This window comes from Cydia amplana, chromosome 1, assembly GCF_948474715.1.
Source record: "Cydia amplana chromosome 1, ilCydAmpl1.1, whole genome shotgun sequence".
Taxonomy (NCBI): Eukaryota; Metazoa; Arthropoda; class Insecta; order Lepidoptera; family Tortricidae; genus Cydia; species Cydia amplana.
The window spans coordinates 17,413,193-17,436,267 of NC_086069.1; the positions used below are offsets into that span (position 1 = coordinate 17,413,193).

General features: G+C 37.6%; 2 protein-coding genes across 2 annotated transcripts in view; both read right to left on the minus strand.

Moving 5' to 3' along the window:
* Positions 1-21,982, minus strand: part of LOC134648240 (striated muscle preferentially expressed protein kinase) — a 99,611-nt gene extending 77,629 nt beyond the window's left edge. Inside the window, exon 1 of the mRNA XM_063502763.1 lies at positions 21,591-21,982. Within this exon, the coding sequence (XP_063358833.1) occupies positions 21,591-21,656 (66 nt within the window). The 5' untranslated portion in view covers positions 21,657-21,982. The remainder of the gene's footprint in view (positions 1-21,590) is intronic.
* LOC134648429 (uncharacterized) overlaps positions 1-23,075 on the minus strand; it is a 132,915-nt gene that overhangs the window by 66,272 nt on the left and 43,568 nt on the right. The window lies entirely within an intron of this gene.

The following is a 23,075-nucleotide window of genomic DNA, read 5'->3' on the forward strand; positions in this document are numbered from 1 at the left end:
CCGTTATCAGAACACGTTTAATGCATTAAGCGTTTGATAACATGCTTAATGGATGCAGTGGTTTTTAGTTTTAATGAAATATCATTTACCCAAAAATTCGGGCCTACGAGTATGTTCGGTTTATTAAGAACGTTTTAGGTACGTTTGGTTCAAAAGTTAGAGCAAGCGGGACACATTTTGTTGGACTTTAAAGGAGATTATATTGAAAAGTTTTCACTTTAATAATTTCTTTTTAAACATTAAAATTGTTTTTAAACACCTATCGATTGATTCTTAATACTTTTTTTTTTCCTTTAGTCACATGTATATATATATTGCCGCCGTAAACATACTTTACCTATTTTATTTCGAATATATATATGACCACTTTGGCTACCACCATATTATATGTATATTTGATGCTGACTGTAACCAAAGAGTTATTAAGTTGTAGGATAAAAGCCAACAATGGTTTTGGTATTGTAATTCCAATACGGAAATTAAATCAATAATACATTAATACATTAATATATCTTACATCTTACATCATAACACAGATAATATAAACTAGTACCAGCCACCGTTATTTCGACATCTGACCTGACATTTAGACGGATGCTTCGTAAATGAAGCATTACGTTTTAATAAAAAAGTAAACAGAACTTATAGAAAGCCAACATAATATAAGAGTCGTGAGAATCAGAATCAATTAAACCACCCATCGAAAGCCTGAGAAGATGATCTAAGTAGCCAAAGAGATTATACCCGTAGTCGTTGATAACATCGATATAGTAATGCTGATCAAGATTACGACTCGGTAACAGAATAACGTAACACTGTTATTAAATCTATTGTTGGTATATTAGCACCGGTTTGGCTGCTCATTTTGACCCGACAACATTATATCAATAGATCTATACCTAACGAAATAGAACGTGTTCGAATCGTACATGTTTCAAAATAATAAGTTTGTCCATAAAAGCATGGAGGCCGGCAAACATTTACCAATTATTTTAATGGGTTTTTAATCTCATTTAAGATCATATTTCATTTTATAGCCTGTACAGCATATGAGAAGGGAAATGGAGTAAACAAGGCCTAACATAATAATGCTAATGTATGATTTGTTACTACGCCTAAAAACCAGACATGTCTAGTGTACAGTCATTATACTTTATTAAGCATAACTTTGTGCCCAACACAGCTCAAATTAAATCTTAAATCATTTGCAGATTTTTAGCGACGGCACCAAAGCCGCCCTTGTACATCATTCAATGCCTGATTTAAGGCGTAGGATGACGCATAGAGACCTAGCTGAAGCCTACTCAGAACTTATATCCTCTAATACAAGGTCAACCAATCTCACAATTCACTTATGTTGTAGCAACTTTCACGGTCGGACACCCACGCTATAGTAAAAAAACGTTAACTTATTTTTTTCCTTTGTTTACTCACAACTGTGACGAGATTTAAGCTTAAATTTGGCCTATAATCATATAATCATCATATAGTGAACGAAGAGTTAAAGACTGATATTTACCAGCAATATTTTACACAATATTGTTATGTAGATTATGAGAACGTCCCCAATAGAATCATATGCAGTGACAACAGCAATAGCGTGACGACAAGGAAATGCGGGTTACCGTTTAGAAATCGTTCATTCTTAACGTACCGCACCGTACTTACACTCGTAATTCACCTGGCAATTACATGTTCCACACTACTATCTCACTAATTGGAATAAAACAAGAACTACGGATTATTTTGTGTAAAATAAAATTTACATTACAAGACCAAGTAAAATGACATACATAATTAAGTACACGATTCGGAAAATTTACAGTTCATTTGTTTCTGCGATTTAACTAAATGTGGTATCATGTACCTATTAAGACATATGAATAACATATATGATATATGAGGTGACGTTGGTAATATGTAGAAGCGGTAAGATTTGAACTTATTTCATGCCTGTCGATGGGCACTGAGAAAGCCTGCCTTGCAAGTTGCAACTATAATAGTTTACGTATAAATAATATATCACATATATTCCTAGCTTAGATAAGTTATTCATAATTGGGTAAGTATTATTTACAGCTATTACAGCCGTAATAATGTTCAACAATATTTAGAAATAAAGACGCTATCAAAACTGCTAATCATATTGGTAGGTGATAGAACTACCTACTCCATTCGATACATACATCTAACTGTATATTATAAAAAATATGGGCCATAAAGAGTGAACTCTATAATAAATATAAAAGGCGCAATAGTGACAATTAAAGCTCCAAGTTCATAAAGTTCATAAACCAAACAGTAAGGTATTACGTAGTTTACTTATCAAAATCTTGTTAAATCTAATTAAATTAACAGCTATATGTCACGTTCTAATACCAATCTAAAGGACCTTTGTAGGGCATAGGGTTTCTGCAACGCTACCAAGCCTGGCAATAATCGACTGTTACATAAATGTAGTATGTACCTATAAATTAAACAGTATTATATTCCCATTTTGCAAAGTTTTTATTTATTGCATACATAACATTTTTATGCTAGCCAAACATTTGATGGCTAACAAATTTCAATAATAGCAGACCAAACTTTAAGAAACTTTAAAGAAAAATACAGTAAACAAAATTAACATACTTATACAGGGAAAAGCCGGCCAAGTGGAGGGGGGAGGGTTCCGTACCTTCGAGACACTTACGTCCTTTCAATAAAAAGAGTATTAATTAGTTTTTTGGCTTAACCGATCATGTTCAAAACAATTGTCGTGGAAAGCATTTGATTGTGCTATATTTTCTTTTTTTCCATTTTTTTGTACGCCCCGGTGAAAGTTTTGAGGGACACATATTTCTGAACTTTCGTAGCTATTATTATTATTTTTAATCGAAAGTTATTGTTTAACTACCCCAGCTAGCGGAAATTGCGACGGTTTCAACACACCTTTCGATTGCTGAAACTAAAAACAATCGCTTTGTCGATGGTATTATCAATTTTGTTCGTAATAGTTCGAGAAAAACGCTAGTAGACGGAATAGTCCCTATGACTGAATTAGTCACATTGACTTTACTGTTGCGAACGCAACCTTTATATTTGTATAAAATGTCAATACCTATATTCCTAATGCAGTAGCTAAACGCGGCCGTCGGGCTCGGCTAGTATTCGGAAGCTTTTTCTTAAGCACCAATAGGGGCGCTACACATACTTTGTATCGCGGCCAATTAGAGGCACCTAAATTTAAACTACCTTTTGTACTGATCAATTATTGCAACTCACTCTCTCATCAGCCTCCATACAATAACCACCACTTCTACATTTAACCGTTTTGGCAATAACCCTTGTAAACCAGTACTTTGGAAGATTACATCAGTTTACTTTAAATCGGAGCTTTTTATTTGAGTCGTCGAGATCCTGACCTGCACGGCGGCTACATTTACTAATAGTATGCAATTAACTCAATCTAGCCATTGTTGTAAACGTAGGTATCCAACATGTGGGGCGTAGTATCACAATAACGTCAATTTAATATAAAAGACATTGAACTGATTGAACAACAATATAAACTTCAGACGGTTGTAAATTAGTACTAAAATTTCATTGCTAAATAGTTCTAAATCTTCCTAGAGAAAGTAACTAATTGCAGTTTACGGCGAATAAACCTTTAACAACAAAATATGGATCACGTGTGGCTGCACTCTAAAAAATGAAGACCAACTAAGAGCAGTTTTCTCTTAGTTGACGTTAAGTTAATTATAACAATAACGATCTTATATAAATCAAAGAAAGCTGATTACTTAAAACAATAAGTGTATCTGTGATTGAACTAATAAAATAGGTATGTTATTAATCCTAACAATTGTATACTTTGCATCTATCATTAACTTGTTGGCATAATTATGTAACGTAGGTTGATTCAATCCTTAACAAATTAATTAAAACAGATAAATATGTTAATAGTTATGAACATTTTAATAGTTTATGTGATTATTTTCTCTTTGTTGATTTACATAAGACTTGGTATTTTAATCAACTAAACATATAATATTTAGAACAACGAAGATAAAACATTCAATCCCATTATGGTCAAGTTATTGTATTAATTACGAAACTAATATTCCATTCTATTAAGAATTATTTGTTAAATAGATTTTCTTCATAATTAAATTAAATAATCAGTTAATCCGTTCAATCAAGAGATAAGTAGGGGGGCGCCGGTGCACCCGCGTTCCTCCCCGCCCGCGCCCCTGCGGCGTCTGAGACCGTGCAAGCCGGACTAGTCTCAACCTCAACGTTCAACATTCAACTACTTAGTCATTCAAGTACGCGTCAACGAAATAAACTTTACTTGTGCCTTTATTTCACGGCAAGCCTGGAACAGTGAACGTGTTACCTTTGCTTTGTGTACCTAATGTATAATAGTGTATGTGCAACATGGAGCAAGTGCTAATCTAACCTAACCCCTTAACTGACAGCAGTTCAAATGCGTTACGCATACCACCCGGCGCGGGGACGGGCCGGGATGGTTATGTGGGAATCCCTGTTGTGGACTAATGAGACCCCAGGTCTACCCAGTAAAACCCCTGTTGGCCGCCTCAAGGCTTTAAGGCGAGGCACGGGAAATGATCGGGACCATGCTTCCGAAACCCCGTCAGCGGCTGTCCGAACTGCGGACTCGACTTCGGAGGAACTGTTTCCCTTTACTTCTCTAAGAGTGCGCCATTTTTTGCGCATTGGCCATCCCAGGGACCCTCGTGTAGGCGACAGACGTCCCCGAGCCTGCCGCCAACGGGTACCCATAAGGGGGAAATCGACGGTTGTACGCCAAACGGTCATTATATTTGTAGCCCGTTTTAAATGTTAATTATAATATATATGTAAGGTATGTAAAAGAAAGTTCGATTTTTAAATGTAAAACGTTTAGTTTTCTAAATGTTTAGATGAATAAATAACATCTTATTATATATATTTTTTGTTTTATTCATTTACCCCCTTTTCATAAAACTTTACTTTGTTAAATTTGAATCTCAATTGTTTAATCAGTTCAACTATGAAGCTTGTTGTTTGTTGTTGTGTTTTATTGTACTAGTACAATTGATGAAGAATGGTATATTGTACTAGACAAGCTTCATAGTTGAACTGATTAAACAATTGAGATTCAAATTTAACAATTTCTTAGTTCTGGCTAATAAGATGCATAAGTCGATGCAATCATGTTCTTAGTTGAACTTATTAGGGTCAAATAGTTGATACAGTAATTCTTCATGTTAACATTGATTTACATCTTAGTTGAAATGATTAAACAATTGAGATTCAAATTTAACAATATCTTAGTTCAGGCTAATAAGGTGCATTAGTCGATGTAATCATGTTCTTAGTTGAACTTATTTGGGTCAAATAGTTAATACAGTAATTCTTCATGTTAATATTGACCTACATCTTAGTTAAACTGACTTGTTTGTATTAGTTAGTACAGTAACTTATCATGATAATAATTATCAAGCCCTTAGTTGATCTTGCTAGGATCAATTAGTTAGCATAGTTATTTTTCGTGTAAATATTGAACAAGATCTTAATTGGTTCAGTTACATAGATATAGTAATAGCAATCAGAATTACCTTATTTGATGTGTCTAAGTTCTTGTTAGGCTCGTATGGAATCAAGATGCTTGATTACGACTATCAAGATATTGATAGGGCCAACCAAATTTTTTTTAGAGTGTGAGCTTTCATTTGGAAATAATGTAAGGCAGACAGCGTATCACACTTTTACGATATTTGGAATATATACCTTATATAGTAGCAGTAAGGTTACCATTTGATTGTTATAGTTGATCGATAAAGGATGTCGCAGAAGTTACGCCCCGATATGATTCGATGCGGAGCCGTAGGTAATGAGGATATACAGAGCCGTTACAATCTCGATATAAAATGTAACATTCAGACAAGCAGACAAATTGCGGTTAGAAACCAATATGCACATTAAGTATAGAAACTTAGAAAGCCGATATAGCGTTGGTAAAGTTGCGATTTTTGTTTTCACCTATTATAGATATGGCGGCGGTTTATTCGGGTCTCAGCTTTCGATTCAAACGATTACATGGGTGGCATAGCTGAATTTAATCAACGATCAGGAAGCAATTGTGCGTGATGTACTGATGTAATACCAACTAAGTACTAGAATAGAAACACTACCTAGTATAAACCTTGGACTAGTATTGCAGCACTAAGAGAGCCCACGTGTATATTATATTTGGCAGTTTAAGAAACTCCTTTTGAACCGACAGTGATGTGTACTGAAACAAAGCCGTCTTCACCAGTCAAAAAGCCATTAGGTGTTGCGTAAAAAGAACATTACGATTTAATGGAAATTCCACGGTTCTTACAGTTAACGTCCGAGGCTATGGCTTTGAATGCTGTTGGATGTTGCAGAAGCTATCGATGTAATAGGAAATTAGCTGATGCAATCGAAATAAGTCATCAGTACATCACAACCCATACTCCCCAGCATGCATGCAATTTATTCTGTTAATTAAATAAATAAATCAACACCATTTAGCTGCAAAAGGCTGAAGAAGTAAATATTATGTCACGTATTTCAATTAATTCTTACGATTAATATTAAAGTTACCTAATTTATATAGATGAAATACATACAAATGCAAGTAAGTAAATTAGTATAATCTACGTAGAATTATTTCCAAGAATCTTTACAATCGACCGATAGGTAGATCAAGTAATGGATTACTTTCAAAGGACATCAATAACCTTATAAGTTATAATAGGTATTTAAATTCTTTTGGACGTCAAGCGGCTTAATTAGATTCGTCTGTATTACAGAATTAGGTATATCATGATTCATGAAGGAAGAGGTTGGCAAATTGTACCAAACTATCATTTAAGTAGATAAAGTTATTAAAAAAAAAAACAAATTTAATATTTATATCTAAAATTACAAATTAAAATTATAAATTAAAAAAAAAAAGACAACGCTTCAAGTCGTTCCCGGCGCAAAGGTGCCCATGATGCTCGCAGCTGAGTTATTTGATTTTACCGCCCTTTGAGCCGTCAACTAAATGTGCAAAATACGATCGTGTAGACGTACAGTCGAATATATTTAGGCTGTAACTTCGAACAGACTGCCGGCATGGTTTGTGTATTGCGAATAAAATGTTGTGTTTTTATGATATTTATATTATTTGGTTCCAACAGTGGATAAAAGTGATGTGTGAGAACGAGTTTCATAAGTGCAGTGTCTACGTTATGATTATTATGCACGCACCAGTTTCCGTACTTTCCTTTTACAAAACGAAACTGTTTTCATATTGGCAACGTTTTTAAGTCACAAGTTTTCAAATTCATATTAGTCCATCCATATAAGTGGGTATGCGGTTATGTAAGCATTATTATTCTCCTTAAGAGGAAGCTGGTCCCTTAGGATATATTCACTTTGCAAGCGGTATTTGTATTATTACAAGGCTTAGAATACATTTTTTGTTTTGCACCCGAGGCTGACCACAACGCAGCATAAGTTTCGCAAGTCGAATCCGAACTGGCTGATAATACCAAACTGAGCAAGAGAATTGCCAACTAGGTAGCTATAGGTTTTGCCAACACGCGACTGGTACGTAACTATACAGTTTATATCGAGTGTGCACGAAACTTTATGGGGCACTGAATCATACTGAGTCAGCGTGATGCTGAAATAGTGAAAGTAACATTTCGAGACACCCTTTGTTTTTAGTGGACCGGTGTTGTTTAAATTAAAACAAAAGTATTAAATAAGTCAGGAAAATCTTGCAGCTAGCAGCCATTAGGAACTACATATGTATTGGGAAAATTAGCAGAGGTTAAAGCAAAGAGCGGCAATTTGAAAAAATACGTCTAAATCTTAAAATCTAGAGCTCATTATATATAGGTAAATAGAGATATTGCCTATTTTAACACGGTGATAAATATGCTACATTAGCTAGAAAATAATAAGAAAAATAAATTAAGGTCTAAAATATTAATATTTTATATTTATTAATCATTATTCGTGGCTTAAAAGTACAGTTTATGTATACCACCAAGTTTTCAAATTGTTCTTAGCTAGGAGTTACAATACAATATACCTACATATTATTGGAATGTAAATTCAGTAACTATAATTTTATAGAACTATGTTAAAAAATAATATAAATAATTTGCATTATGTTACCTTGACTAATAAACCAATAAATAAATACAAGGGAACGACGATAAACACGATTCAAATATTTCATACCAGTACAGATTTGTGGACATACATTAGGTAAAACTATGACGCAGTGAACGTTTTCATAGTTCGGCTGTGGGGGGTTAGCTCACGCTAGCACCAGTCCGCCCCTGGTACCCGGACTTGGCATGCGACCTCGGGTCGGGACCATAAAATTTGTATTATCTTTCTCATAGCCGATACACGCACACAAGACATCAGTCTGACAAAGTTCAAGGACCTAACTTGTGTAGCATCATAGCTAAATTAATAAAAAAAAATAGACAAGTTTTATACATAATTATATCAGAAATTGCCTACAATGAGCCGGTACAGACAGACTGCAACCCGACTGCAACTTGTAAGGGAACTGCACGCCGACGTTGCGGTTGGCGTACAATCGGTGTATAGTTCCCATACAAATTGTAGTCTGTATCGGCCCTGTTAAAATATAGTAACACGATTATTAAAATCTATCTGTATAAGATCACAATTTATTAGTTTAGTACCTAATTACAATATTAGACTGAAATCTGGATCGCTAATAAAAATAAACTATTACATTTCTATTGTTAGTTTTTGTCCGCTTCCCATATAAGCTGTAGCTAGACAAGCTTCATTTGTCTTGTGAATTACAATTGTGAGAATAAAAAGCGGGTAACCTTTGTCACGTTCATAAAATGGTCGTATGTGCACCCGAGGCTCCGCTTATCATATGTCATTTTTAATTATAACGGAACGCTAATATGGCGTTGTCTCGCTCAAATTAAATTGTGTCAGACGCTTGCCCCACATCGCATTGTCTGTCGTGGGATCGAGTTACCATTATTGTTCATTGGTTTGGTGGCAAAATAGAAAATTATAAAATGAGGTGTTTTAACTTCCCAATCAAGTGATACTTTAATAAATGATGTATTGAAGAACGTCTTTTTCACAATACACATCGTATGTCATATCTGTCTAGCTCTAGACTGAATTTTAATTACGTCGACCCAGCCGGTTCAGTTAACAAGCCACAATCTGAAATCTTGAGTTTCACTTGGCTTTCCTTGCGTCATGTCATATAAATATAAGCGCTAACAACGATATTTAGCAAACTCTTATTTTATACGAAAATACCTACATTGATATTTAATGTGAGAGTTAAACACTTCTTGTTTGTAACTGAATACTTTTATGCATAAGGCATACCTATGGGCGATAACGCATACGTTTCTGTTAGCGTCTAGGAAGGAACATTTAGTAAGATTGCCGTTAAGATATTGTTTATTTTAATAACTGCTGGTCGTCATGCTACCAGAATCATAGATATGTACGTATACATCAAAGATAGGTATGTTAGAGTACTTAGAGTTAAATAAAATAGTTTACAGTGTGCGTTTTGCTTACTTACTTAATGTGAGTAATGTGCCTAACTATTATTTTGTAACGCTAATATGTATACTTAAGTCATAAAATAAGTTTTTGGCAAAAATTAAATTTTTGGTACAAGCTTTTATCGCTGACTGTACTTTTCTTACGACAGACAACTAATACTCATCGAGACAATTCTAAAAACCCCTAACACAATTAGGTTGCGTTGTTTCATCACAGAGTTCCTATGGCCACCTCCCGTCTCCATCATCAGATCAGTTCGACAGTACCATATTATTGTATTGTCATCAGAACTATATGTATACAGCTGCCAATTTTCATGACGCTACGATCCTTGGAAGATGGTTAAATTAGTTACCTTAGATTCCATTCCATGTTAGTTACATACAGGTCTATAGTTCCTATGGCCACCTCCTGTCTCCATCATCAGATCAGTTCGACAGTACCATATTATTCTATTGTCATCAGAACTAGACGTGTGCGCCGATTAAAAAATGATCGGCGGCGGCGTTTGCCAAAAAATCGGCGGCGGCGGCGTGTTTTCGGCGTGAAATCGGCGTGACCTTGACTTTCAGGTTTCTTAAGAAAAATCATTAATTTGTTGTTTTTCATGAACATTTGATCAATCCAGATTGCTGGTCAGTGAACTATGTATATTTTTGAATAGCCTGTGAGTAAAATAGGGTTTGTAAATGTATACAGGATAGGTATAATAACTTGATTTCCCTAGTAACTGACTTGCATTAAGGGGTTACCTGGTCCCATTGACCTTCGATCCGATCGGTAACACTCCATTTTCTCATGATTTCCATGGCTTGTCGTATTACCTATTTAAAAATGACGTACTTTAACAAAACAGAACTGCAAATGTCCTTGAAATTTAGCATAGTGACACATGACATAGTAGTGATGGGTAGGACATCAATTTAAAATGAGTTTGTATGAGTACCTCATTTTCTAAAATGAGGTGTTACAATGTCTTACTTCAAATGAGGTGAGGTACTAGCATATTTTCAGCGTCAACTATTCCATTAATTCCAACAGCGACAATTTTTTAAAGATGTATGAAAGCTTGCAGCGCTTACGCTTGTTGTCTTTTGTGTTTAATTGTTAACGTATTTTCGGCGGCGACGCGAAGCGATATTGAAGTACGTCGCGTGTCGGTCTCACTCCCTCTTTGGGCATTTCTAATTCATTGTTTCATTTTGAAAAGATTTTTGAGGGGTTCATGTCACAGAGAGGCGGTGAGTGGTACAAACTCAACGCATTTCTCGGTGGACCTTTGTCGTTGCAATAAGGTTTGTAGTTCGGCAGTTGACAGTGTGGATCATTACTCGTTTCTTCATTTGAGACATTTTCGCCTAGCGCCTCGCGCGATCCAGGGACTCTGTTGCGAGTTGTGAGGACTGTATGAGTTTTGAGGGTCGCGAGACTCGCGAGTGAATTTGAACAGATAAGAGTTTTTTTGAAATTTGAAGTGTGTGAATGATTTGTGCGGCAGGGGTGTTTGTGATGCGCGCGAGTAAATGAGCAAAATGAATAGAGGAGTGAAGTAAGACATTTTTGCGGTACGAAGTACTGCGACAAATTAACAAAATGAGTGGTACAAATGAGGTGCCTCACGAGTGAGCGACTCAACACTATGACATAGTGGACTGCCATAGCTTCCTTTTAATGGTTTTTTTGTCGTACAGGCATCAGGCTCACTGAGACATCTTTTTTCTCGTTTTTTCATTGCTGAGGATCGCGAACACATGTAATTTGTCTCCATTTCGTGCGGTCATAAGCTGTGTGACTTCACGGTGCAGACTGTCGCAAGCTGAGCTCTTCATTGCGTTCGACTATCTCACACATGCTCCAACTTGAGCACGATTGCCATTCATTCGGTCTAAAATATGTTTCTCCATTTCATGCGTTTGATAATATGTCCGATGAATATAAGGGCTCACCCATGGCATGTTGTGAAGAGCTGAGTGGCGATATTGAGCTCACTGAGAATGTAGGGGTTTGTTCTTCTAGCTGTGCAAGGTATTAGCAGCAGTTTTCGTTAACACCACATCTAAAAAGCGCCAACCTTTGCCACTTCACACTTTTTCAGGCTCCAAGTTTCGGCACCATACTGGAATATTGAAAAGACGGTAGCTCGTACCAAGCGCACTGTAGTTGCACGTCAAATGCGTCTGTTCTTCCAGATCTTGTCGAGGTTAGCCATGCCAGCTCTGCGGCGTATCTCGGTGGTGCAACCATATGCACTGGTTATCAATATCGTAATCGCCGGGTGCGTGGATAATTACTACAAAAATATTTGGTTAATTGAAAGCCCCAGCAACGAGTGATAAGAAAATGTTGGTTCACCCGTTTACAGCTTGCAAATTTCCGCGGGGCAAGGATTTACGCTGTTCTCTCTCTTTCTATTTATCGATATTTATGGCACACGACATTTTTAGGAAACTCAGGTCTCGAGAGTTTTCGCACATCAATGTTCTCAGATTTTTGCTGGACTCCACACTACATGAGCCCTGCGTTTTCGTTGCCTAGTTAATTGTAAGTCTTTTCATGACGGAGCATTGTGCCTTCGTATGTGACGCAATTCAGGTAATGTGAATACACGATTAACAGAAAAAAATCCTACTTCATATCGCTCCCTCATCTTAATATTGACGGTGAATAGTTGAATACTTAGGATTACTCAGTTACTTTATTAATTGGTGTGTCAAATAGTTTGTGCAACTGGCTATTCTGTTTCATTTAATTAATTATTGAATGTATATTTGAGAACTGTAAAATATATAATACAAAAAATTGATATTGTAATCCAAATACCAACTTGGAATAGCGAATTAACAACACTCAAGGTCACGCCGATTTCACGCCGATCATTTATCGGCGGCGGCGGCGTGGCAAAAAAGCCCGGCGGCGGCGGCGCGCCGGCGCGGCGCACACGTCTAATCAGAACTACATACAGCTGCCAATTTTCATGACGCTACGATCCTTGGAAGATGGTTAAATTCCATTACATAGTTAGTTACATACAGGTCGACCTAATAAAAGCTTGTTTTTAACAAGCACCGCCGAGTGAAGAAGCCATTTTTGCAAATAGGTATGACCGAAATACTGAGCAACTAGTAAAAATGCCTACATAGTTGCATAGGTATAAATAACACTTAAACCAAGTGCAGTTTCCTTGGTCCAATCGCATTAGTGGTTACGCAAAAACGGATGAACGCATTTAACGCGTTTGTGTTGCCTTAAAGAACGTTTTTGTCGTAATAAAACATGCTATGCAAGTACCTACACAAGTACACATAAATAACTATTTTCAAAGTAACCAGTTTGGATTTTATTTGCAGTTAACTTTAAAGATTATGGCCCAATATGTGAGACAAAAGGAGAGACTTTACACCACAGTAAGGTCCTCTTAGGAGTTTTCTATAGCCCTTCTTCAAATGTCAACTTCTTTGACTCTCTCGATAATGAATTAGTTACTCTTGCCCCGCAATTTGATCATTCCATTGTAATGGGTGATTTTAATACCTGCCTTTTAAAAAATGACCACCGAACAGCGAAATTTCAACAGCTCGCTACTTCTCTGAATTTTCATATTTTGCCTCTTGGCCCCACACATTTTCCTCATAATGGCCCTCCATCCCTTCTGGATTTAATCTTGACTTCTTCCACTGATCTGGTATCCTTTCATGGCCAATTTAACGCAGCAGCTTTTTCAAATCATGATCTGATTTACGCATCCTTTAAAATTCGCCCCCCTAAACGCCGACATAAGATAATTATGCGCCGCAATCTTCACAATGTAGATCAACAGGCACTGTTTTCTGACTTGAGCAGGATATGTTGGAAGGATTTGGAGGAATCCAGTGACGTAGATCATAAGTTAAATACTTTCAATGGTTTGTTGCTTGCGGCTTTCGACAAACACGCTCCTTTAAGACCGATGCGTGTGAAACACCTCCCTGCGCCATGGCTCACCCCAGACATCAAGGAGCTGATGGCAAAAAGGAATCGCGCTCGGTTAAAGCTCAAACATGAACCCACAGAACGAAACCACCACACTTATGTAACATTGCGAAACCGCTGCAATAAGGCTTGCAGAGATGCTAGGCGTAAGTACATTTATAAATCAATTGATGAATGTCCCCCCGCTAGGTTATGGAACTTCCTCAAGTCCCTCGGGGTTGGCAAAGTTCGGAATGATTTAGATGTTGTCCCAGACCTTAATAATATTAACCTGCACTTTAGTACATCGCCCGTTAGCCTTAATCCTGTTACAAAGGAAAGTTCTTTAGCTCTTCTAGCCAATTCAGTTTCCAATTGTACCACCTTTGAACTAGGTAATATTTCACCCGAAGAAACGCATGCTATTCTCAAGACTCTTAAAACGAAAGCCGTCGGTGAGGATAACCTTAGTTTAGACATGCTTCTGCTCGTTGCAGACTATATCTCCCCCATCATATCTCACATTATAAATTTTTCCTTTTTGTCTGGGGTATTTCCTTCTATTTGGAAATACGCTAGCGTAATTCCTCTCCCTAAAGTCTCCAATCCTTCTTCTATGTCTGAATTTCGACCTATTTCTATTCTTCCTATTCTTTCCAAGGTTATCGAACACTTTGTCAATCGACGCCTTACCTCACATCTAAACAGACATAACCTTTTCAATCATCTACAATCAGGTTTTCGCCCCGGGCATAGCACAGTCACTGCTTTGGTCAAGGTCACCGACGACATTCGTTACAATATTGAGAGTCAAAAGGTCACTATCTTGGTTCTTTTGGACTTCAGTAGTGCTTTTAATACTGTGGACTTCGATATACTTCTTGCATTTCTGAATAGACTTAATGTTTCTACTAAAGCTCTGTCCTGGTTCCGTAGTTACCTCTTTGGGAGACGGCAGCGAGTTCGGGTTGATGACAAGGTCTCCGAATGGACTGAACTTTCGGCTGGTGTCCCTCAAGGAGGTGTACTATCTCCTTTACTCTTTTCTATTTTTATTGATAGCATAACCAAAAATTTGCATTCGTCATACCACCTTTATGCAGACGATTTACAGCTTTATTCAGCGTCCAACCTTGATGACATCAGTTCTCTAGTCAGCCAAATTAACTGCGACTTGGAGTCTATCCGTGTATGGGCATCATCCTTCGGTCTGAAAGTTAACACCACAAAGTCGCAGGCAATAATCATTGGTAGTCCTTACTCCATCTCTAGGCTGTCTTACCAGGTCTTACCAGATATTATGTTCGACGGAACTCCTATTCCTTTCTCTTCCACTGTCAAAAACCTCGGTATTACTATGGACCAGACGCTCTCATGGGATTCTCATGTCTCTGAAATCAGCCGAAAGATTTTTGCTTCTCTCCATTCCCTGAGGCGCCTGCAGAAGTTCCTCCCGCTTCCAACTAAAATTATGTTGGCTCAGTCTCTTCTACTTCCACTTCTCGATTACGCCGATATTGCGTTTCTCGATCTGAGACAGGAACTGCTTGACAAGCTTGAACGCCTGCAGAATATGTGCATAAGATTTGTATTTGGTCTAAGGAAATACGATCATGTTTCTCTATTTCGTACTCAACTTCATTGGCTTCCCATCCGCCGTCGCAGGGATCTGCACATTCTTTCTCTTCTTTTTAATGTTCTTTTTATTCCTTCTTCTCCTCTCTATCTCTTACAAAAATTCAAGTTTTTGGCAGATGGTAGTGGCCATCGCCTTCGATCGAGTACCAATCTTGCACTGGCAACACCTCATCACAAATCTCGTGCGTATGGTAAATCTTTTGCGGTACGAGCTGTTCAACTTTGGAATGAGTTGCCTCCCTCCTTAAGGCAATCGCAGTCCGTTGCGTCGCTTAAGGGGCAGTTAAAAAAGCTGTGGCTATCGGACCAGAATTAACTTGTTCGTGACTATAGATATTTTATATATATATATATTTTATATTTATTATATATAACGTAGGTATTCTTTATATTTGAAATATTGTTACTTCTAATTTTTATCTTATATTATTTATTTTCGCCCTCTTTTATAATTTTATTGACTTTCCTCTAGTCTATTGTACTCAGTGCTATATTTGTCTACGTTCTTCATCAATTCTCATCTACTCAAAGGTTAACTGGAAGAAATCCCTTAAAGGGATAAGTTCGCCTTTGTACTGCCTATCCTGTGCCATAAATTTGTGTTTTGTGTTTGTACAATAAAGAGTTTATACATACATACATACAAAAGGAAATGTTCGTTAAAAATCCATTACTTCCTGAATGCCTGCGTGAAATAATACGAATTACAAACAAGTGTGATGAAAACAAATAATCTATTTAATACCTTTTAATAGGCTACATGACTAATTTTTTTTTATGGTATCAATCGATCGGGTTTGTTTTTAGGATCAAATGTCTATATGGGACCTATTGCATTAAAGTAACACAAAAGTCAGAAATTGTAGTCAAAGGCCGACAGTCGCACTTCACTCGCGAAACGCCCTATACAAAACGGACAAGGGCCGTGACGTCATCGCCCATCTTGTAGTATGGACAAAACAAGAAAATTGCGTTTTTATCGGTGAAATATTGCGTTTATGTATATAGTTGCTATACAATATTTTTTTGAATGAAATGTAAGGAATCGAATGGTACCCTTACTTTTATCGTTTTTGGAAGTTAAAAAAAACTTAAATTTTGAAACTTTCAGGTCCTGTAATTTTGTAATGTTTCAATATTTTATTTAAATATCCACATTATTGTGATAAATTGCTCGTTTGCTATCTATTTTACTAGATTTTGTTATAAAATTCAACATGTGTCATCATCCCTATTGCAGAGAATTTGGACGGAAGTATATTTTTTCCCACATTACTATTATTCGTAAAAATTGTAAATCATATGGTCCCGGGAACACAAAGTCACGGGCTTAACATGGTTTTACATACCTACCTACTTGATGATTCGATTCGGTGGCGAAACATTGCAAGATCTGGCAATGACATGGTTGCTAGGGTGCACCGTAAAAGGGCATGATGCACACACCTACTTTTGCAGTGAGTTGTGTTAAACGAGTTACGCAGTGTTGGGATTTTAAGGTGGATGCAGCTTTTAGGTACAGTAGTTACAGTCGCTATCAGATATACCAGAGTGGCCAAATTGCTCAAAAATATCTGTACATGTACTTTAATGTCTTTATAACACAGGCACCTTGGCCACTCCGATATATCTGATGGCGACTGTACCTAAATAATTTCGGGAACGTTTTCTTATGATGGTTAATCTTTACTTTATGGACCGTCGATTTTTGGGGTGCGGAGGGGGGGGGCTACCCCCCCAATGCAACCCCCATGGCGCGGAACCCCATGGTTATGGAGATATCCATGGTTAAAGTTTGTATGGAATTACTATGAATTAAGGGAATACAGCGAAATTTCAAGGGGGAGGGGGTGAGGGGTGAGGGGGGCGGGTGAAGCTTTTGGATCTGGGTAGCTCCGGCGCTGCGGAAGAGCAGCCCTTCCTCCCTCGCGTGACAAAGCACGCTCACTACACTCGGCTCCGCAGCTTCGGCTTACTGGTCGCCGAACGGCGACCAGCCTCAGCCGCTCGCCTCGCTCGTTCCCGCGCTCCGTCACGGCTAGGGAATGCTCCCTGGAATTCCCGGTACCGAAAGTAACGGGAAATTTCAACTTTTCGGGTACCGGTACTGATACTGAAAATCCCGGTTCTTCGGTACTGAAAAATGAGTAAAATAAAGTGCATTTAAATTAATTTAAAAGTTGGCTCGTAATCTCCGTAGCACCCGTGTAGTACTCTCGGCAATTTCGACTGCCTAAGGTTAGTCTCGGTTGGTCGTTTGCTACGATTCAGACGTTAGCGACCCGACATCGGAAGCGATAACTATTAACTACCCAAAGTCCCGAGCCTGACGGACTTACAAGTACTTAGTTTATAACTTGTATTGTAGCTGTTGTAGTTTGATCGTATATATACATATGAGAAGAAATAGACTAGCGGGCCAATCCGAACGTACTTTATGTCTAAAATGTTATTTTGTTATTATTCGCGCGTACATTTACCTATGTGAAAAAGAAAGACGCAAACTAGAAACAGTTCAGTATAGTTTTAAAAACTTTAGGTGAATCAACTAGTGGATTACGCCAGCATTTAAAAAAAGCGGCCAAGTGCGAGTCGGACTCGTCCACGAAGGGTTCCGTATTTAAGGGATTTATGACGTATTAAAAATAAATACTTACTAGATCTCGTTCAAACCAATTTTCGGTGGAAGTTTGCATGGTAATGTACATCATATATTTACTTTAGTTTTATCATTCTCTTATTTTAGAAGTTACAGGGGGGGGACACACATTTTACCACTTTGGAAGTGTCTCTCGCGCAAACTATTCAGTTTAGAAAAAATGATATTAGAAACCTCAATATCATTTTTGAAGACCTATCCATAGATACCCCACACGTATGGGTTTGATGAAAAATTTTTTTTTGAGTTTCAGTTCTAAGTATGGGGAACCCCAAAAATTTATTGTTTTTTTTTTTCTTTTTTTGTGTAAAAATCTTAATGCGGTTCACAGAATACATCTACTTACCAAGTTTCAACAGTATAGTTCTTATAGTTTCGGAATAAAGTGGCTGTGACATACGGACGGACAGACAGACGGACAGACAGACAGACAGACAGACATGACGAATCCATAAGGGTTCCGTTTTTTGCCATTTGGCTACGGAACCCTAAAAAGGTTATTTTAATTGTCCTTAACGTGCAGCCAGACCCACAACCAGGACCCAATACAAGAGATAACTACTCACATACTACTTCGAATCTGAAGGTAAACCCAAAAATAACATAATTTGTCGCATGCTTGCACTCGTCCGAGTTCCTTTTAAACTTTTTATCATATCTCTCGATTTGAAACAGCTGTTTGAAGAATCTGGTCAATCCCTGTCAAAATCTGCCAGCACAATCAAGAAAATTTTACTCCAGGTATATGACCCAAAAAGAGAATATCTTTGTCAAGAACTACAAATTTATATTTTTTTCTTGATTAGTGATAGGTTACAAAACTGTTGTTTGGTCTTAGCAGTCGTTAATTTACTTTTCCATTTGTTGATTATTTAAATTATAGTTTATGACATGTTTTCTTATAGATTTTGTGCAAAGTAATTATTGAAGAAAGTAAGAAAACTTCACACTTTTTGCTAGTGTTGATCTTCGCCATTTTGTTCTTTCCTAGGTTGTGCTTAAACACTTATTTAAACTGAAGTACAAAAAATTGATTCTTTATTTTCTGTTTTACTTATACTGTAAGTAATACTCAGTACCGAAAAGTACCGAAGTACCGGGAAATCCCGGTTCTTTCCCAGTACCGAAAATGTCAGTCCCGGTTCTGGGAACAGTACCGGTACCGCATTCCCTAGTCACGGCGGGCGAGGGCTAGTGATTGCAATACGGATTATCCGAAGTTCGAAAATCCGGTTTTTACGGCGATTTCTGATCCGTTTTAAAATCCGGATTTTTATTAACAAAATCCGAATTTTCGGATTTTTTTGTATAACCATGCAATATTGCAATTTAACGAGTGTAACTTACTGCCGTAGCCCAAAATCGAATTCTAATTATATTTTTCAAACGATTAATTAACTTATAGGTATAAGCGTTTTAAGCAAGAGCTTTCATTTTCGATCAATTTTGAACACATTATTAGCAATACATATAAATAACAAGTGTCGAGCCGAAAAGGTGGTTTTCTTCAACGGACGTGTTTTGCAACTTGCAACCACTGAGGGTTTTTGTGACAGCAGATTAAAATCATACGCATATACATAAGTCAAATACGCATAGTGAAAGAATGTTGCTGCGAAATCTAAAATATAATCATCTATATACGAGTACACGGTCGGGAGGCACCGGGAGGATTTTAACGACACTTCAGTGACTAAAATGTGGTCTGATGTTTTTTTTTGCATTAAAAAATAATGCCTTTTCGAAATATTTTTGCCTCAACTTTACCCATTGTAAATTTGGACGTTGAGCCAATGCAACGTTCGAGATGTCGTCTCTTGTTATATACCTCAATGGGCTACCCTCCCTCCGCGCCTCCGTTTTTGGAATTGCTCTCTAGGGGTAGGACAGACAAGCCCACGTGGATAGTGGGGTGCTCTGATTCGGTTATAAGTGACCTTGAGATTCTGGTGACCAAAGATTTTGGTGACCTTGAGATTCTGGTGACCAAACATTTTGGTGACCTTGAGATTTTGGTGACCATAAATTTCGTTACCTTGAGATGTTGGTGACCTTGAGGATGGTGGTGTGGTATAAAAGGTAATATAAATTAACACAAAACGGCACCTTTCGACATCTGCTATGACATTACTCCTTTATTTCATAGTAATTTCATACAAACTTTAACCATGGATATCTCCATAACCATGGGGTTCCGCGCCATGGGGGTTGGACTGGGGGGGTAGCCCTTTGCACCCTCTACCCCCCCATACCCAACACTCCCTCCAAATCGATGGTCCATAAAGTAAAGATTAGCCCCAATAAACTTATTTTTATCTTATCTTATACATAGGTACATAGAGAGTGACTGATGTGACTGGCCACATGTTGAGAGACAGGCAGGAAAAATGGAACAAAATCGTAACGGATTGGTATCCAAGAGGCTGTACACAGACGAAACCTCGAACAAGAAGGGAGGATGAACTGAAACTCACCTCGGGCCTGAACTGGAGAAGAGTGGCCCACGACAGACCCCAATGGAATGAGCTGGAGGAGTGGAGGAGGCCTTTTAAAGAGTGAGGTACTTTCACATTTATAATATTTTTATTGAATGATGGATTTTTGTAGTCATGTAAATTAGGTTACATGCAATTTATGTCAAGTCAAAGTCAAAATATACTTTATTCATGTAGGCCTAGCAACAAGCACTTATATAAAATGTATGTATGTATGTATAGCATTAAATATTATAGGACAATCTTACACAAATTCAACTAGTCCTACAGTAAGCTCAAAGATGCCTTTGTTGTGGGTACTAGACAACAGTAGTATACTTTAAAAATAAACAACTGTCAGCAAAACAAATACAATATCTATTCCACCCATATGTGCTGAACCACTGATGCAGCTTTGTTATTAGAAGATAGCTACATTGCGTTGGAAGCATTTTTTCTATAAACACATCCTGGGTGGTAAGTTGGCTAGGGTGTGGCTTATGGCTCCTCTACACGATGGGCCTACGCCGGCCACTCCAAGGGATGCAGCCATGTGGTAGAATGAGATAGCAATATCACTTGCTCCCTCTAACGCATAAATGCGTCCCTTGGAGTGGCCGGCGTTGGCCCATCGTGTAGAGGAACCATTATAGTTTTATTGCATCAACAGTGTGTACATCTTTTTGTCACAAATAGTTAACTTGAACTGAGAGCTATATGTATAATAAAAAAAAATTGAAATATCTTATTAATCATATGGCTTACAAGAGTTTCCTAGTAAAGGCAAATTTAAGCACATTCAAATACAATTGGATCTGTCTTTAAAATATAGCATTGAGATCTGCTAAACATGGTTATGGAAGACTAACTATATATGTAGGTACATATTCCTTGTTTAGACTAAATGTTTGTGTACAATTCACGAATATAGGGAATTTCCCAAGCCAAAGAAGTCAAGAAAGTTAATTTCCTTACCAATAAATATCATGTATGATTAACAAGCAAAATGATAATTGTTTCGTTAAATCCACTTCTTAAAGTGTCATATTATCACGGAAAACTACCTGCTTCAAGCAAAATTTACGGTACCTAAACAAAGCCTTGACAATATTCTGAAACACTTGCATAGAGACAAATGTTTGTTTGATCAAACCCTGATTTAAAGGTAACTTTGGAGTTTTGTATTTAAGCTCTTTGGAGGGATCCAGGGTTAGTGTCAAGCTGAAAAAAAGTACCTTACAAGCAAGTAAAAGTGTAACAATACAATTACTCACCACATTGTTGTAATTGAAGGTTGCAGTGTCAGGAGGAAAATATTCTCCGTTCATCTTGTCGCCCATCGCGAAACAAACACTAATTATAACACACACAAATTTCACGTCCCTGGCATTTCTCTAAACGACGCGCCAGTCGTGGAAGAGTCCTAATTTGGATAAAATGCCTGACGACGGTTGGGAACCTCGTAGCTCCTAGAAGTCCGAAGAAGCATTATACTTGATCACACATTATTGAACAAAATATGGCCGTAGTTCAATGAATACAATAAATCACCGTTTTCGATTTGTAGAATAGTTTAGATCCGTTGTAATGCTTCCAATTAAAACTTCTAAAATTATTTTATTTGACAATTTACCTTGACACACATAAACGTCAAAACCGCCATCTTCTACGTGGGGCTGCCAGGATTGAATTTGAGGTGAGTTGCCACTCACAAAAGTATTAAGGCCTCTACACACCTTGCAACAAATAGCATGAGATTATAGGTTTTCTCCAATTTTCTCACTATAATGGCCACTACAAACGTCGTCGAAAATCGCATGAACTTGCAAACATTGCGGAACGATTGACTTCGTTGCTCCCACTGCCGGCAATCGCTTGTTCCACCTATCCCTACCGGGTTATCTCCACTGGTAGGGATGCATGATTTTTTTTTCCATCTATCCCTACCGGTAGTGATAGGTGGAAAAAAAGTTCCATGTATCTCTACTAATCCAGTGAAATTGTAGAATTTTGTAACGTGGCTCTTCTGCGGCAAATCCGGTAGTTCTGATTTTTTGCAGACTTATTTATGATGTTGGCCCAATTAATAATCCAGGTTTGTGACCTCGAGCGCCGAACGCAACTTTGTCAAAAAACGAAATAATCGCGAAAATTTCGGTTTTCTTTTAGATTTGCGTGATTATAACCCTAAAGGACTAGTTTTTGATAGTACCTTCCTTAAACGTTTTTAAAGAAGACTAAATTTTTTACAATCCGAGATTAGAACGGTCTCTGTATGGTCCACGAGCCAGGCGCAAATTTCGTCAGTCATCGCCTCCCGGGTGAAAACTGGTTAACGGCCATATATGATGAACCCTCGTGGACGTCAGCTGCCGCTACGTTGGTGGGTTGAGGAATGGCAGCCACATGTTCATGTGACCAGCTGACGGTGATTCCACCGCGATACAACCGGCTGACGATTATTTTTATTAACAATAGCACCTAAACTATCATCTGACAAAGTATCAAGCGGGAGGCGATGACTGAAAAAAAAAATTTTTTTTACATGTTCATGTGACCAGCTGACGGTGATTCCACCGCGATACAACCGGCTGACGATTTTTTTTATTAACAATAGCACCTAAACTATCATCTGACAAAGTATCAAGCGGGAGGCGATGACTGAAAAAAAAAAATTTTTTTACATGTTCATGTGACCAGCTGACGGTGATTCCACCGCGATACAACCGGCTGACGATGTTTTTTATTAACAATAGCAC